We start from the raw sequence: 18,145 nt of genomic DNA, 5'->3' as shown, positions 1-18,145 counted from the left end.
CTATACAGCATCCAAAGTGTTCATGAACTCCAATAGACTTATGAGTATTTTCTATAGAAGTGTATTTTTTGGTAAGGAGGGGGAAATCAGCTGACCATAAAAGTCATACAACTATGGTGTTTTGCTTCAAAAGAATAGTATATGGGTCGCCTTGACTACTTCTTCAACTTCCTTTGCATGAAAAACTATGCCTAAGAAAAAATTTAGAGAAATTTCATCTTTATTAGGTTTGATTTTAAAAATTTAAAGTCCTTCTTTCAAATCAGAGGAGACCTTAACTTCAAAGAAAAAAATAATGCCATTTTTCTCTGATTTGTATATCTTAATAGTGTTCAAGGTTACAAATGAATGGAAATTGTTTTTGAGTCAGAGAAAGCTTAAGTATCACAGAGAGTAAATAATGAACGAGCCCAGAAGAACTGCTAATACAAGTTCAAATTTGTCTGCATCACTTGATAAGGATTTTCAGAACTTTCTCGCATCAAAACTCCTCAATTAGAGAAGGTATGATTTTCATAAAACAAAACAAACATTATTTTCTCAGCATTGTAAACATGTTAAATAGATGTTCCTTGATGCCTAAAAAATACTTTAATGTTTTCATATATCATTATTAATTCTGAAAACCCTTTTATATTATAACTTTTTCACTTGGTTGGATGGATAGATGATGACATTAAAAGGCCAATATATATTTGGAAACATCAGAAATGCTTTTGCTCTTCTTTTTTTTTCTTAATTTATAACTATAACGGTTGACTAGGCCATAAGATGACCAGGCATTTAGCCAGACATTATTCTGAGTATGTCTGTAAGGGTGCTTCTGGATGAGGTTAATATTTAAATTGGTAGACTGAGTGAAGCAGATTGCCAGGCCTAATGTGAGTGAGCCTCATCCAATCAATCAAAGACCTGAATAGAACAAAAGTGCTGAGTAAGAGAAAAACTTTACCTGCCAAACTAATTAGCTAGGACATTGGTCTTCTACCCTTGGACTGGAAATTTATACCATCTGCTCTCTTGATTCTCAGGCCCTTGGACTTAACTGAAACTACATCATCACCATCGGCTCTCCTGGGCCTCCAGCTTGCTGACAGCATTTTTTGGGACTTCTCAGCCTCCATAATTACATAAACCAATTCCTTATAATCCCTCCCCATCTATCTATATCTATTTATTTACACTCAGTAGTCCCCACCTGAAACCATAGATAGTAGCAAACCCTATATATACTATGATTTTTTCCTTATACATACACACCTATGATAAAATTTAACTTACAAATTAGGCAATTTTGCAGATAAAAATTTATTCTTGGCAAACTCAGCATACAATTTCTTTCTTTCCTTATTATGCCAAGAACTTTTACCTTTTTACTTAAAGAATGTACTTTATAGCTCCTCTTGCACTTTGGGGCTATTATTAGGTAAAATAAAGGTTATCTGATCACAAATACTTTGATACTGTGACAGTAGATCCGATAACCAAGAAGGCTACTAAGTGACTAATGGGCAGGTACTGGATAAACGAATGATTTGTGTCCAGGATGGGATCAGGTGGACAATGTGAGATTTCATCACGTTACTCAGAATAGTGCACAATTTAAAATGCATAAATTGTTTATTTCTGGAATATTTCATTTAATATATTCAAACCACGGTTGACTGTGGGTAACTGAAACCACAGAAAGTGAAACTGCAGATAAGAGAGGACTGCTGTATGTCCGATTGCTTCTGTTTTTCTGGAGAATCCTCATTAATACAATATCCTTGGATTTTTTTTTTTTTATTTAAGGAACTCTATCATAACACACCACAGAGAGTGCATCATTAACCATATTTTGAAAGCTACAGTGTCTGCTAGAAATCTCTAATTAATCCCACAGGGCTCAGTCCTCTGGTTATTTATCCCTACTCTGATTAAGCAGGCCTCCCATTAGCTCCACTGGGGACTTGTATGCTGGGTTTACAATCGGAAAATTGAGCTCATTCTACATCTTACCCTTCATATCTCTTGGAGCAATTCTGTGAGGCTATCACTCATCTACTCCTAAACAAATCCTCTCAGATTAGTCCTATATTCTGTAGTTAATGATATGCAGATACTGGTTATGTCAGGAATTCATCACTAAATTAATTTGTTGTGAAGAGGCAAGCAGCTGAGAAGGAAGGAAGGAAGGAAGGAAGGAAGTAAGGAAGGAAGGAAGGAAGGAAGCTGAAAGGAAGAAAGGGAAGGAAGAAAGGAGGGATGGAGGAAAGAAGAGAGGGAAGGAGAGAGGGAGGAAGGGAGGGAGGGAGGGAGAAAAGAAGGGAGGAAGGGAGGGAGGGAGGAAAAAAAGAAGGAATGACTAAGTGAGAAAAGGAAGGAAGGGAAGGACAATTAGGAAAGATAGTTTGTTTTCCTGTTGTCCTCCTGTGTAAGTTATTAACCATGGTCTGTAATGCTAATGAGCTGCTTTCTGGATAGGCTAGAGATTTTTTTTCCCTTTTCAGAAACATTCAATTTTTAAAGCCAGTTAATTGCTTTAAAAAACATTTTCTAAAGAAAAAATCTGCATGCTACTTTAATTTAAAAAATAAGAATTAGATTAGGTGTTTAATAAGTAAATTAAAAGTAGTAAAGATTAAAAAAACACTGAATTAAAGATAGATGACATGAATTTGAACCCTGAGTTTACTGTTTGCTGTCTGGGTAAATTATTTTAGGCAAATTATTTGATTTCCAAGCTCTCCAAAACAGGAGATTATAATAAAGCCTGCACCATAGGACTGCTGGATGAAATAAGATGTTGTATGTAGAAGGCGTTTTAAGTGTTGCCAAAGAACCGCATGGTTATTAGTAGTTGGTGGGTTTAAAAAAAAAAAAAGTGTGTATATATATATAGATAAACAATAGCAAGAAAGAAGGAAAAAATAGGAAAATAGAAAAATTACATATTTCCATTAAGAGTTAAGTTCACATTACTTTGTACAGGGGCTAGAATCTCCTGAAACAAAGAACAAGAATAAAGGTAGAAAAGATATCATTAGCTAAAGGACTGCACTGAAAAGACAGAAATGGGATGGGAGGAGACAGTGTTTCTTTTGATATGATGGGTCGGAAAAGGAAAGAAAATACGTTTGAACTGAATATCTAAATATGATAATTTATAATTTACATTTGAAGGTGCGCTGTGCCTGGCACATAGCAGGTGTTAAACAAAATGTTTATTAAGATTCTAATCTCCACATTCAGCCAGCATTTATTAAGCACCTTTTACATGCCAGACACTGGATATTCTAGTTGGTTTGTAAATGTAGACATAATTCAAATCTTAAGTAAAAACAAGAGTATTTAGTAAAAGCAACAATGGAGATGTAAAAATTTCTGGGATTTGTAGTCTTTAATTTGCATACCATTTATCAGTACACACATAATTTAACAAATAATGACTGTTATAAATGAATAAATTTCTTTTCTTGCACTACTCAAAATAATTTTTAAGGCCAATACATACCAATTCAAAACAACTAAATCTCTTTTTGGTTATAAAAATCAATATGACAATTAGACTTTCTTATGCAATATCAACACAATTTAATAAGTTCAATGCTTGTCCTGAATAATTCTTTAGTGATGAAGTAGCCTAAAAGTGCCCATCTATTCAACATATCTAAGCATTTCAAACCATCAATACACAAGTATTTCTTAAACTCTACTTGTCTGTCTCTATTTTAGAAGTTTGGGAGAATTCAAGGAAAATAAACAGCCTATGACCACAAGATACTTACAGGTAGGAGAAACATATACAAACTCATATATATGAATCCCTTAATAAATAACATAGCATTTAATTAAGTAAGTTACAACTGGACAATTGAATATAAATCAGTATTGAATACGGTACTAATTCTTCAGGCAGATAAAATTTAGATTTGAGAAATTAAATCTATGTGCATTTAATTCATCAAGAAAATCTCATAAAAATAAAAATAAAAATTAAGCAGTCTAGAAGGATAATTAAATCATGGACAGTTAGACCAAAAAGCAAAAGGTGTTTCTGGCAGATTGTATTAGTTTGCTAGGGCTATCAGAAGAGAGTACCACAAACTGGTGGCTTAAGCAACAGAAATTGTCTCACAGTTCTGTAGGTTAACAGTCTGAAATCGAGGTGTGGAAGAGTTGGCTCCTTCAGAGGGCTGTAAGGAGCAAGTTGTTCCATACCCCTTGCCTAACTTCTGGTGCTTTGCTAGAACTCTTTAGCACATAGGACACCACCACCATCTCTGCCTTAACAAATGTGATCGTGGCACTCCTCCTCGTAAAACCTCTCATTGGCTTCCCCTTGCTCTTAGTGAAAACTTTAGTCTTCACCATGCCCTTCAAAGCCCTGCTTCCATTATCGGGCATGTCTTCCTTGCTCTCTGTCTTCCTTCTTTTCTTAGAAAGTACTTCTTTCCACTTGGAGGCCTTTAGACATTCTGATTCTTCCACCTAGGAAATTCCCTTCTTTCCAACCCTTACATATGTGCCTAGCTGATTTTACTTAATCTTCAGATATCAAGAAAAAATACCTCTTTTCTTCAAGCACCACCACTCATCCAGATAAGACCCCCCGTTAACCTATTTCTCTTTCAGGGCATTTGACACAAGGGCAATTAAATGCTCTTTTGTGTAATGATCTGTTTATTATCTTATTATGTTTATTTCTTGCCTGGGAATTATCAGTCATGTATATCTTATTTACCGTTTCACCTCTAGCCTAGCCTTGAATAATGTAGGTATTCAATAAATACTTGCCAAATGAATAAATGAACTTCAACATTTTACCAGTGCCATTTTAACTCTGACTCAGTAAACTACAGTAAAAATCAATAGTCTGAATTACAGTCAAATCATAAAAACAACCAAATAGATTTAGTAAATAAAATTTATATTACTTTACAGATTATCACTAGCTTATTTTTACATACAATGACAAGTCTAATTTCTTAGACAACCAGAATTCCATAAGACCAGGTAATAGATAACATGTACAACAGCACAAATTTTTTTTAAATGTTGCTTCTAAGAAGTCAAAACATCCTTAAAGTTAGCAACAATAACAAAATGAAAAGGAAAGCCAAATTTTGATCAGAATACTGTAAAACCTGTTAACATGAATAACAAAAGATATAATATTAGAAGTCTTCACATATATAAAAATTCAAGATCTCTATAATAAGTTTTTCCATCATTTTCTTAACTTTTGAAGATTACATCTTTAAATGAAAAATAAATAACATAAAGAAATTTACAAAACCATTTTTCAGTATGACCCATTGAGGGTGGGAAAGAGAGCTGCTAATTTGTACTGAAAATAAACCTGTAGATAAAAACAGTTATCTCATCTTTGAGATTAAACTATGTTCAATAGTTATGTTGTTGAGTAATATAAATCTCTGCCCTCTTCTCTTGAACTCTTTACTATCTCAATAAATGGCAACACCATCTGTATGTTGCTCAAACTCCAAACCTTGACTCCCCTGACCCCTCTTCAGTTCTCCTCCACAATAAACTATCTACAAGTATCGTTGGCTCTACTTTCAAAATATACCATGAACATGCTTCCTCCTCTTTACCACTTTTATCACTTTCTTATTCCAGACCACCAATATCTTTGACTAGACTATTATAATAACTTTTCAAATGGTCTTTTTGTTTACAATTCTGTTCTCTCTATCACGTCCAACCCTATAGTTCATCTAACATATTACAGCCAGAGCTATCCTTTACAATACAAATCTGAATATGTCATTCCCTTACTCAAGACAAACTTAAAATCCTTACATGCCTCGCTACATTATCTGTACCCTGCCTAATTCTCCAACTGTATCTCTTCTGACTTGACTGCACCACCACATTATCCTTCTTTCTGTTTCTAGAACAGCTAAGTTCTAGTTCCCACTTAGGGTCTTTATGCTTGCTATTCCTTCAGGTCGAAATGCTGTTCCAGATCTTTCTATGCTGTTTCCTTATTATCAATTCTCAAGAAAAATGTCAACTCTCCCTGCTCTGGGTCCAGAGGCTTTCCCTGACCATCCCGTCTAAATTAATCCATAATCAATCTCTATCACATCATCCTTTTTTGTTTTTGTTCTATTATTTATTACTACCTAAAACTGCCTTCTCTGTTTCTAAGGTTACCCACTCATTCTCTGTCTCCTCCAGAACGTAAGCTCCTGAGCACAGGAAGCTTATTAGTCTTATTCACCATTTACTACTCAAAAGTACTAAATGGTGTCTAAAAAGTACTTGGTATACAGTAAGTAAGTGCTTACTAAATATTTATTACATGAGTGAGTATACTTAACAAGAACAAAAGCAGCAGCTCAAAATAATTATCATAAAATTAAGATTCAAAAGAAGGTATCACATTAACAATATCAGTGGGGCTTATTACATATTAGAGATCTTAAATATTATAATGAAAAATACATTATTTTACTAACTAAATTTAAGTCCATTTCTTATAAAGTCTTTCAAAGGGAAGAATTTTAAATAAATCTGCATTATGAATGCGGAATGGGAGCCATAAACCCTTCCTTCGGCAAAAATGGAATGGTCTCTTCAGAACTGAATCAGAAGCATTTAAAGAAATACTTTGGGAAAATGTCAATTTAAAAAATTAATAATAATTTTTAAAGCAGAAAAAAATCTTTAAAAAGCTAAGTGAAACCACAGAAATTGGTTTCCTGAGGGCCAATAAATCACTGTGTAACTAAACTTAGACCACCTGTTTATACCTTGGAGGTTTTCTGTCTCTCGGTACCGATGACACATTCCTGACATTTGAAAAAGGTAAGTCTAGAATTCTTCAAATCCCAAACACCACCACATTAGTGTTCTTATTTGTAAGATCCACTAGCTAGTCACACAATTCCTGAGAATGATTCAAATCTATGGTTCAGGAAAATTATAAGTTACTACATTTCATGGACTTCTAGGATCTTCATGAATAATTAAAGTCACAGTATTTATGAATGCCAAGGGCCTCCTCACTGTATTTGGACTATTTCCATGAGAGAATAAACTACTTTAAATATTAGTTAGATTAAAAAGAATAACTAGGATACCATTTACTCCAGTGGAGCTATTTACTAAATACCACAGAGCATGAATACAGCTACTGAGATTACTTACCCTAGCAAACAAAAATAGCAGTGGGCACTTTATCTTCTTGTTAATTGATTGCCTTTGTTACACAACACTGTCTGGAAAAATCTGACTGCAATTCTAACTGCAAGCCACAGTAATCATGTCAATATGCGAACTATCTGAATATCTAATTATGAAAAAAAAAAGCAATTTCACAGTGGGAGTATTGTTCTAATTCAAGAAACCAGCCATATTAACTTATTAGTCTGACATATCGCAGATAGCTGAAAAACTTTAATTTGAAAGATAATTATTTTTAGCTGATTAATATGCTTCAAATTAAATTCACTGCTTTTAATGGGCCCATCAACTTGACAACCTGGGAAATTAATAAATTTTGCATGCAGTAATCCTAGGAAATTTATACAGCTGAGCTACACATCATTACAAGGATTACCTTCACAGTAGGCATTGTCCTCTCGAAGAGCCCTAAAACCATCTCGACAGCTACAAACGGCCCTGTCATTCAGATTTCTGCAGACAGAATTGTCCATGCAGTTATTCCTTTCAGAACAAAAGTCATAACCTACAAGAAAAAAGGAACTTATTAAGGTAAATGAACTATGACAAGCAAATAAACTTTGTCTACTTAACATCTTTCTTTGATTTGGAACCCATTTTTTCCTAAATGATTTTTTAAATTGCTTCTTTATCCAATGTTTACAGAACTATATGCTATATGTACTAAAAGTATTTCTTTATGTGCAAACTCAATTAATTCCTACTGAAAGTTAATTCTTTGTCTTGTTCTGACTTTACAAGTGCCATCTAGTTCCTAACATTCTAATAACAGTCTGAAACAAGGGAAGAGTCTTGGAGTCCAAAATGAAGAATTATAATACAGAAGATAACACAGTGAGAAAGTGACCTGAAAACTAGCGGTTGAACATTATTAATGACTGTGGGTAATAGAAACCAAGCCAGATGAAATGTATTGTGTATTTAAGAAATGAAATAGACAGCCTGGCATCCTTTAAAAAAAAAAGTTCAAGTTCAAAACGTGTTTAAAAATGGAAATTACATAACTTCAATCTAATTTTCTCTGGAAATCTGCAAAGCAAAGTATGTCCACTCAAAAGAATATTTTTACGAATTACAAAGATCCCACAGATTCCAGAGTCTTTATGAGAGGAAAGAAAAATGGAACATTTTATAAACAGTGACACCAATCCTGCGTAATTTCTCAGGATTTCTTTTTACCATGTGAATCCCTTGTTCAAAGATTATCTAAGATTCTGAAATGAAAAACTTGAATGCTGGAATCCATATTTAATGGAAATTACATGATTATACATCATTCAAACAATTTTCAAATTGCCTGATGCACATTATCTGTCTAGTTCTTCATTGTCTAATGAATTATCATTTCAGTCCATGTATAAAAGAAAAGAAGAAAAGGAGAATATATTTCATGTAGCTAGAATAAACTCATCTGCTTATAACCAAGAAAAGACTTACTTGAGCAACTCATGAAGATTGAAGTTCTAAACTGGTTCATCTTATTTATAATCAAATTACCACAGAATACTGTGATTCAGTAAAAGGGTGGACTGAGCTATACCACAGCCAGTAGGTGTATCTGGTACAGCACAGTAGATGGTGTCCACTGGTTGGTTGGTACTCATAATTAATATTTTGAATTAATATTTTGAATATCACCCCAGAATTAAAACATGAAATGCAACTACAATGTGTAGTAACATATTCTTTGCACAACTTAAACCTTAAGAAAGGTGATGCTCTCAAAATGCAATGATGGCTTTAAAAAGAAATAGAAAAGAAATCAAACAGAAGTATATGAAGATCAGAAAAATACACTAGCTCCCCGTTATCCTCAGGGGATATGTTCCAAGACCCCCATTAGATGCCTGAAACTTCACATAGTACCAAACCCTATGTATACTATGTTCTTTCTTATACATACATACACACCTATGATAAAGTTTAATTTATAAATTAGGCACAGTATGAGTTTAACGGCAATAATAAAATAGTACAGTTATAACAATATATAGTAACAAAAGTTATGTGAATGGATTTGGGGGCATTCTTAAGTAAAATAAGGATTACTTGAACATAAGCACTACGATACCAAGAGTTAATCTGAACGGAGATGGTTTCTCAGTGACTAACAGACTGGTAGTGTATACAAAGTACACATGCTGGACAGAGGGCTGATTCGTGTCCTGGGTGGGACAGAGAAGGATGGAGCGAGAGTTCATTCTGCTACTCAGAATAGTGTGCAATTTAAAATTTATGAATTATTTATTTCTGGAATTTTCCATTTAATATTTTTGGACTACAGCTGGCCATGGGTTACTGAAATCAAGGAGAAGTGGGTACTACTGTATATAGTGGATAATAGCATTTACATCACTTGACAACATAATTTTTCTTGACAAGATACTTCACAATCTAAATTCTGAACATTTAGAAGTAAAAAGTTCATTCTTAAGAGGAAATCATGTTTTTCCTAGGGTCTTTTTATTTCCTTCTTTTAAGCAGCTAATTTGTTAAAATGTATTCCATTGCCTTTTTACAATGCCTGAGGGGGAATAATTTCAGCTAAAAAGTCATCTTCATTCTCTATCTCAAGAGCTCAGTGCATCATCAACCTAAAATGAAAAGGCTCCAAAATATCAGTTCATATTTATTCTAAACTTAAACAAATTACTAAAAGAAAATTGGCCCATTCCTTAAGAGACACAGTGCTAAATTTCTGTGTAATTTTACCTGTTGATATTTCAAAGAACTCTTAAAAGACTGTGACTAAAAAACAGGTACTGTTCCTGATGCATTTTTATTTTTCTCTCATAACTATATTTTTCAAAACTATCTTTCAATTTTTCACTTTGCTGCATTGTCTCTTCTTCCATTTTCAGACTTTGCCCAAACTCTGCCATCACTGTCTATGCCATATGCCGCCTTTATTAAAATCCTTTTCCAGTTTTGCCTAAGTAGTGGTGAGACTCCACACCTCAGCATCAAATACTGTGTACATGCTCACCATGCAGTGTCTCATTGCTGCAAGAATATTCCAACTCTTAGATTTCAGTGTGATCCTGCTTTCATTGGTTTACGTTCGGTTAGGAAGTGCTTTACTTCTTATCAAAAAAAATTTTTTTCTATTAATCCAGAGACTTGAAAACTGAAAATTTCATCAATAAAAGTCTAATTTACTCTTACAATGTCAGACAACTATTTTCATTTATTCTCTCAACAAATAAGTTGACTAAATCTATTGGTTGTTTTACTGCTTTGAGACAAAATGCCAGAGTCAAAAGGTTTACTACTGACAAGTATAAATTCAGACTCCATTAAAGTGGGTTGTTTCCAATCTATAGTGAATAACTTCAAAAAATCAGAGTATCATAGTCCTATTACCGTCATAGTTGTGTTTCTTATATATGCGTTTGGCTTTTAGGTCTGGAAGACCTGGATTTACATCTGATCTATACCACTTAAAGGCTATGTAAATTACTTGTGTTAGTTAATTAACCTTTTTAAACCCTTAGTTTTTCTCATCTGTAAAATTAGGGTAATATCTACCTCACAAAAATGTAAGGTTCAAATGAAATCATGTATGTACAAGTATAATAATATAGTATTTGTTAATAACTAAAACAATTAGAGTACAACTAATAAGCTACAAACCAAATATGTTGAGATACCTATCATAGAAGAAAACTCAAACATTAATTAAAGATAGATCAATGATCTAATACAATCTAGCCTTTCTTTCATTTCCTCCTTTGGATTTTCACCTCAAGGATACCCAATTTTCTATTCCTTTTGTGAGCTTTCCAAATTTGCTTTCCAAATTTACTTTTCAAAAGAAGTTCTGTATCTTCTATTAGTAGTTTTATAAAATATTAATATATATTTTTGCATAACTGGATAAGTAGGGAAATATGGATACAAAAGATTATGGGTAAGAGCAATATACATAAAGGTAATACATAAAACCCAGGAGAAAGAGAAAACACTAATTTTGAGGTAAGTATTTGTTGGTTTTGCCTAAGTGCATCTAGTCTTCCTTTTTGGAAAATAAAACCAATCTAGTCGTACTCTGGATAAACATTCACCCCTAACGTCAGCCCACGTGCTTACAGGGAAATGCACTTGATTGCCCCTGAAGATAAGGCATTCCATTGGTCTAGGCGTGTGATCCAGATCAGTCTAACAGAGACAAATGATACTCAATTCTGGGTCTTTTGTTCAGCTCATGAGGATATTGAGCTTTTACTTCCACCAACTTGAGTAGCATAATGATGTGAGCATAAGAATGTCAAGGGTTTACCAAAAACACATAAAGCATGAAAATAAAGCCACCACAGAGGAGACAAACTGAAAGACAAAGGCAAAGGGGCAGGACTGCAATCTGAATCAAGCTGCTTACTGAGGCCATATGATCCATTTTTTGCTTAAGTCAGTTGGATTAGGTGTTCTATCACTTACACCTAAAAGATTACTAATTTATTCAGGTATTATTTGCAAGATGATGGATAATTCTGATTTTTTCCAAAACATGATTCATATGCATGCATGAACATTTTTCAAAAGTACTAATAGCAATGGGTTTCTTTTTAATGTGTATAAGAAATACATGAATCTAATAATGAATAATTTCATTATTTTATGGATACCATTATTTAGGAATTAAACAAAATTTTAAAAAATGAGTTGACTAACAGTAGATATAAAAAATTAACTAAATAATGTTATTAGTGATATACAGAAAATAAGAATCATAAAGATATATTGAATAACATGGGAAACTATGAGTTATCCAGAAGTTGGAAGAGAACAATCTACACTCACTCAGCCTTCTGCATATCAATGCCCCTACTACTTATAATTATAAAGCACAATGAAGTAAATGCTAAATTATAGTGGGGCATCCAGTAAATAGGACTTGGCGGTACCTCTAGCAGAAAAAGGGGTTACCAGGGGATAAGAAGGAAAATGGGAAGAGCTGCAGTTATGAAAACTATATCACATCATTTCTGTACCTTTAAGTCAGACTCCTCACTGTATCACTGAGTCTATGTCATGTTTTAATTTGTTCTAAGCTTCCTTGAAAGTAAAAAGAACATTCCTACTACACTGATTCTGAGATGCTACTACAGAAGATAGCCAGCTGCAGGGTACCTAGAAAACAGCCTTGGTTGAATTTGATTTGGTGCCTAGAGATTTAGCTCTTTATTTCAGTGCTCAGCTTGGTTTCCAACCACTGGCTGAGCCTCTATTGGAAAGGTCAACACTTTAATCTCATGCTCTGCCTTCAGGGAATATTTACTAACTCTTATTGAACAACTTACTTTCTCAAATATAAGCACAGCATCTTTAGCAGACAGGCCTGGAAATCGGAGGCCAATTTTATTATAAATAATTTGTCACAACATATGTGTAGAGGTTGACCCAAAATTTAAGGCTAGAGAACTTGACTTTTTATAGTTTAAAAGTCAGAGAATGCCAAGAGAACTCACTTGTTTATACGTTTGAAGTCAGAAATTGAAACAATCTTAATTAAAAATGGTGTTAAATGTTTCAAGAAGGGCCAACTTGTCCAATTTCAGTTCCAGTATTATCTAAGCCAGTGGTTCTTAATTTTGGCTGCATAAAAGAGTTTAACTGGGGTTTCGTTTTTTTTAATGGTGATACTAAGACTTAACTTCATATCAATTACATAAGAATCTCAGGTGGAAGAGGTATAGGTCACAGTGTATTCTGTCATTGTATTTTAAGTGTGCTATGTAAATACATTAATTTTTAAAACTATAAACAATTTAAATATAACAATTTTGTGGCTAACTTTTCCATTTCCTAACTTGCTTGTTTCCCTTTCCTAATTTGCATTTTTTAAAAAGAAATGAATGTAATAGGGCTTCTCATGACATCTGAAAGGCTCTATCTCAGTTTCTTACCCAAACTTTTTCCTAGACAAACCTAACTTCTATTTTATTCACCTCTCTAATCTCTGAGTAGCTCCAGGACATTATTAGCAGATGACATATGGCCACAAAATTTGAACACTTCTTCTCTCATGGTGGGGTCTATTTCCCCTCCCCTTGAATCTGGGCTGTCCTGTGACTGCTTTGACCAGTGAAACATGGTAGAAGTGATGATGCGTCAGTTCCAGACCTAGTCTTTACAAGCCCAGACCACCATTTCAGAAGTCTATTAGCCTGCCAGAGACCACAGGGAGAAGTCAGAGATTGTGCGGAGTAGGAAAGTCTGAGATTGTGCAGAGCAGGAAAGAGTTCTAGCTATTCCCAGCCTTCCCATCATCCCTACAAAGATGCCCAGCATATAGTGAGGCCATCTTGAATCTTCCAGCCCAGCCCAGCTTCTAGCTGAGTTATCCCAGTTAATATCAAGTGGAGAAGAATCATCTGGTTAAAATCTGTCCAAATTCCTCAACCACAATATTAATATATAATAAAATGGTTGTTGTTTTAAGCCACTGAGCTTTGGGGAAGTTCATAATACAGCGACACTGATCAGTAGTATCAGCATAATCTGGGAGCTTATTAGAAATGCAGATTCTTGGGCTTGACCCCAGACATACTGGATCACAATTTTTATTTTAATAACATCCCTTGGTTATGTATATGCACATTTAAGCCTGAGAAATAGACTACCTGTGGCTGCCAAAGATATTCTAGTTATGCTGCTGATTGGAAGTCCAGTTCCCAAATCATATGACTAGAATGAGTATTCTTGATTCATGTCAAATTCCACACATGCGCTGTACAAGGCACTGGCTCAGGCACTGTGGGGATAAAAACTCTAATGGCCCTTCTTGTTTGTCTATTTTTAGCAGTGTTTCTTAATTTCTGAGAAATATTCTAAAAGCTCCTTGAAAGGCCGAACAAGTTTTAAGCCATTTTGAAATTCCCAAAATTCTCTTTCGCAGAACTGAGATTTTATAACTCATAACTGAATGAATGGAAGAAGGAGCTAAAAAGAAAAATAAAAACACTGCACCACCATGCTAAAAATGAGAGCAGAGTATCTTATGTCTACTTTGAATAAATTAAGTTAAAAAGAAATAAAATGGTATATGTTTTATAAAGTTTCTTTTCCTTACTTTTTTCTATCAAGTTTTGCTTTGCATTAACATAAAGGCCATTATTCAAACGAGTGCTAGTAGCTCATTTAGGACAGTTTGTTATACACTATCAACTATACGAGTTATGAGTACCTACTATATCCAGGTGTCATACTATGTATTAAGGATATAGAGATGAATATAAAGACCCAGCCTTGCCTTTGTCCAGTGAAGGAGATGGATTCACAAACATATAATTTCAAGATAATACAGGAATACATATATAATTTCATAACTAGCAGGGATCATAAAAAGTTTCATATAATCAATCTTCAAATCTATAATAAAATACTAAGTGTAAAAATCATTAGTGATGGGGAACTCTCTGCCTCCTGAGGAGTCCCACTGCATTTCAAAAAAGCTCAGATGTTACTGTTTTTTTTATTGTTATTATTAAACTAAAAATCTGAATCCTTTTTAATTATTGGTCCTAGGCCTATCATCACAGAGACAACACAAAACAAGCAATGCATGTCTGATGGCCTCTCTTTTTTCAGTAGTATAGAGGCCTATGAGCGAAGAGAGTGGAAATGAGAAGAGAAGGATCTAAAGTAATCAAAATGGTAATTATGCTAAGTCAATTATAAAAACAAACTGAAGAGAAATAAAAAGCAAACAAACGAACAAAAACTAATAAAAATAAGTCAGCACTGTTTTGTGAATTTCTTCAGCAGTGTCATGCTGACTCAGAACCAGTACACAGAGAGGCTTAGAGATCCAGAGCTTGAGACAAGAAGCCTAGCAGAAACACATGGGAGCATCTCAATTTTAATTCAATAACTACAATAAATACTTCATGTCTACCTACTGTGTGCCAAATCAGGAAAGCATTTAAGGAAATACTACTCATCTTTGAAAATAACTTGCTTATAAAAATTTCAAGTTCATCTCAGTTGAACTAGCCTCATAAAATGACTCACACATATAACTCTGACTTTAGAAAAAAGTCTTACCTTTACAAACTTTGCAACAGCTATGAGACAAGGTAATCTGATGAGACTCTGGACAATCCAAAGCTGGACAGCCTGAGCTCTCAACCAGCTTCATAGTCTGGTCCTGTGAGACAAGAGAAAATAAATGCTTCAAACTTCTCAATTAGGACTTAATTAAGAAGTTTCCAGATCTACCATCTGAGGAGGCTCTTCTAACATGAGACTAAAATTTCCATCCTCAGAACCTCTGTACAGGTCACAAGCTCATTGATGAAATGACATTAAAAGCACAACTGAAAAGTCTTTAAAATGGACAAGCAGCACTTTATAATGGATATTGTAGCTATGTCTACAATTTGCCAAACATCTGGGTAATCTTGAAAAATTCTGTTAGTTTTACAACTTTACACATTTGCACATCCAAATGACAACTGTGGCAAAGATACAGCTTAAATTAGATGAACAGCTCAATGAAAAAACAAAAAATGAAAACTGAGCTTTTTAAATATTCTCATTTCAAAATTTTCTAAACTGTTACAGATTTTCACAGGTGAGTCTGGAAAAAAAAAAAAAATTGAAGATTTCCCAACAAAACTATAAGGGAAATGAGGGCAGGATTTATGTCACTTCATTTAATATGGCTGAATAGCTTAGAGTTTTAGATATCATGTCTATAAGAACTGTTTTTATGAAGTACTCCTTTCAACATCTCCCTCTTCCTGGTTTATTTATGAAAAAGACCTTCTCCAAATCATCATAATCTCTTATCAAGAAAGTGGCAAGAGATGTATATATAGTAGAGTCAAATGCTAGTCTTCCTTTGGCTTGACAGTAATACCCATTCTGGTTCTTATTTTCAGAAGCACAGTGTTTGGCTGTGTTACTATTCAAGTCATAGACTCCCAGGACATATTTTCAAGGCCACATAACTGATAAAAAAGGAACAAAGAAAGACTGGAATTGTAGCCCAGAAAATGGAAGCATAAGAGAGCTGTTAATTATGTGAAGGAGTAAATACAGAACCTAAGGGGCCTGAAGGAAGAAAAAACAATGGAAGTCCTGTCAAGAATTTAGTCAAGAACTACAAAACTTATAATAATCTGTGCTATTTAATCAATATTAGCTTGCTGTAGCTCTTGAACACTGTAAATACATAATACACAAAAGATTTTAAAGACACTATGAAAAAAGAATATAAAATATTTCATTAAAATTTATAATGATTACATGTTAAAATAATAATATTTTGGATATATCAGGTAAAAAATTTAGCCCAATAAAAATTACATTTGTGACTTGCATCATATTTCTATTGGACAGCACAGCATTAGAGGGTAGGAAATGGTGCCTTTTTTTGAGTAAATAGAAAGTAACATTTTGTTCATTCACTCAATATTTACTACACACCCACAAAGTTGTCTATATAGACTTCTCACTAAACCAATTTAAAATAAAAGAATTGTATAGCTATTTTAAAATCAGGCAACTACTCCAGTAAATGTCTAAAGGACGATTATTAGTATTATGGAACACACTGGTCAAATGAAAGGAACACACACACGCGCACACACACACACACACACACACACACTGGACAGATAAACTTCAAACGCCCTCAAGATTTTTAAATGTAGAGTTTACCATTAGAAAACAGCTGACAAAAGTTATCTACTTTCCTTGAAGTAAATTTTCTCTGATTCCGTTTTCTCAATATGGAGTCACTCGTTCTCCCTCTAAGTCCTCCAATACTCATATATCTATAGTGGGGCCTACTCCACTCAAAACAGTATTGGTATAGGAATGCTGATAGAAAAATACCCATCTTGAAACACAGTTCAGCAATTCATGTTAATAATGTTCCTATGCCTCAGCTCCCTTATTTTTAAGATGGTAACCTATATCATAGGAAAGCCGATTTAAAGCCAAAGAAGCAGCTACAATACTCTATAATGGGCATGAAGAAATTAGAGCTTTCATGTTCTAGAAATCAAATCTGTCACAGCCTTGCCTCTTTACATCTCCTCTTTGCTCATCCCAAAGGTCTTCCAACTTAAGATGCATAAAGCGTGTAGCTGGCTTTTTTCATATTCAATTTATCTTGGCAAAATTCTTAGAATTTTCCTTTCCTCAACACTTAATATTCATACAAATGCTCACAGTTTATCGGTGGTGCCAGCAGAGTAAATCACTTATCCTAATATTCTACATAATCTATACATACTAAATCATCTAAAATCCATGTATGGGAGGCATTTAAGGAGAAAATTAAGAATGAAATGGTGATGGAACGCTAAAGCAAAAACTTTACATGTAGACAGTTTCTTTCAGACAGAATATGGTTTGAAATATAACATTATGGTCAGGAAATATAACATTATAGTCTATAAAAGTCAAGTATAAGAAGTGCTAGGAAACATTTAGTTTTTCAATTAGTAGGTCAAGAAGAAGAGTTAAAAAGAATCACATTTACTTCAGAGCATACTTTAAGAAACCAAGGTGATAAATTAATAAAGAATTCCCCATATAAAATATTCCTCCCAAAAGGATTAAGATCAATATTAGTCTCATCTCCACCCAAGAAGTAATTTTTATTAAGTAATTTTTATGTTTTATTTTTAGTCGAACTGAGTGTTATTTCTCATATGGGTCAAAACCATGAGAAACAATGGGCTGATTCTATATCAACATTTTCTTCACAACAGTAAACGAGGGGTTGATTTGAATTTGGAAAATATAAAACAACTTCATAAAACTTTAATTTGATGAAAGAGCATTTTTATTTATATGTGTGCAAAAATAATGAGAAATTCTATACATTTGAACTATAATTAGGATCTTAAATTTTTCTTTGCCTTAGATGTTTTAAAGGTATTACAAGGGTGAGATGTTAAAAAAAAAAAAAAAAAAAACATTTACTGTGTTT

General features: G+C 33.7%; 1 protein-coding gene across 4 annotated transcripts in view; it reads right to left on the bottom strand.

The window, feature by feature from the left end:
* The window catches only part of NELL2 (neural EGFL like 2), a 300,528-nt gene that overhangs the window by 148,823 nt on the left and 133,560 nt on the right, over nucleotides 1-18,145 (bottom strand). For all 4 annotated transcript variants that reach the window (XM_006916875.1, XM_006916874.1, XM_015593155.1 and 1 more), the window contains 2 exons: nucleotides 15,244-15,346; nucleotides 7,574-7,702 (listed from right to left, as the gene is read on the bottom strand). In XM_006916875.1, the coding sequence (XP_006916937.1) occupies nucleotides 7,574-7,702; nucleotides 15,244-15,346 (232 nt within the window). The remainder of the gene's footprint in view (nucleotides 1-7,573; nucleotides 7,703-15,243; nucleotides 15,347-18,145) is intronic.

This window comes from Pteropus alecto, unplaced genomic scaffold (genome assembly GCF_000325575.1).
Source record: "Pteropus alecto unplaced genomic scaffold, ASM32557v1 scaffold196, whole genome shotgun sequence".
Taxonomy (NCBI): domain Eukaryota; kingdom Metazoa; phylum Chordata; class Mammalia; order Chiroptera; family Pteropodidae; genus Pteropus; species Pteropus alecto.
Note: the sequence above shows the minus strand (reverse complement) of the source record. Positions and strands in the feature narration are given on the sequence as shown.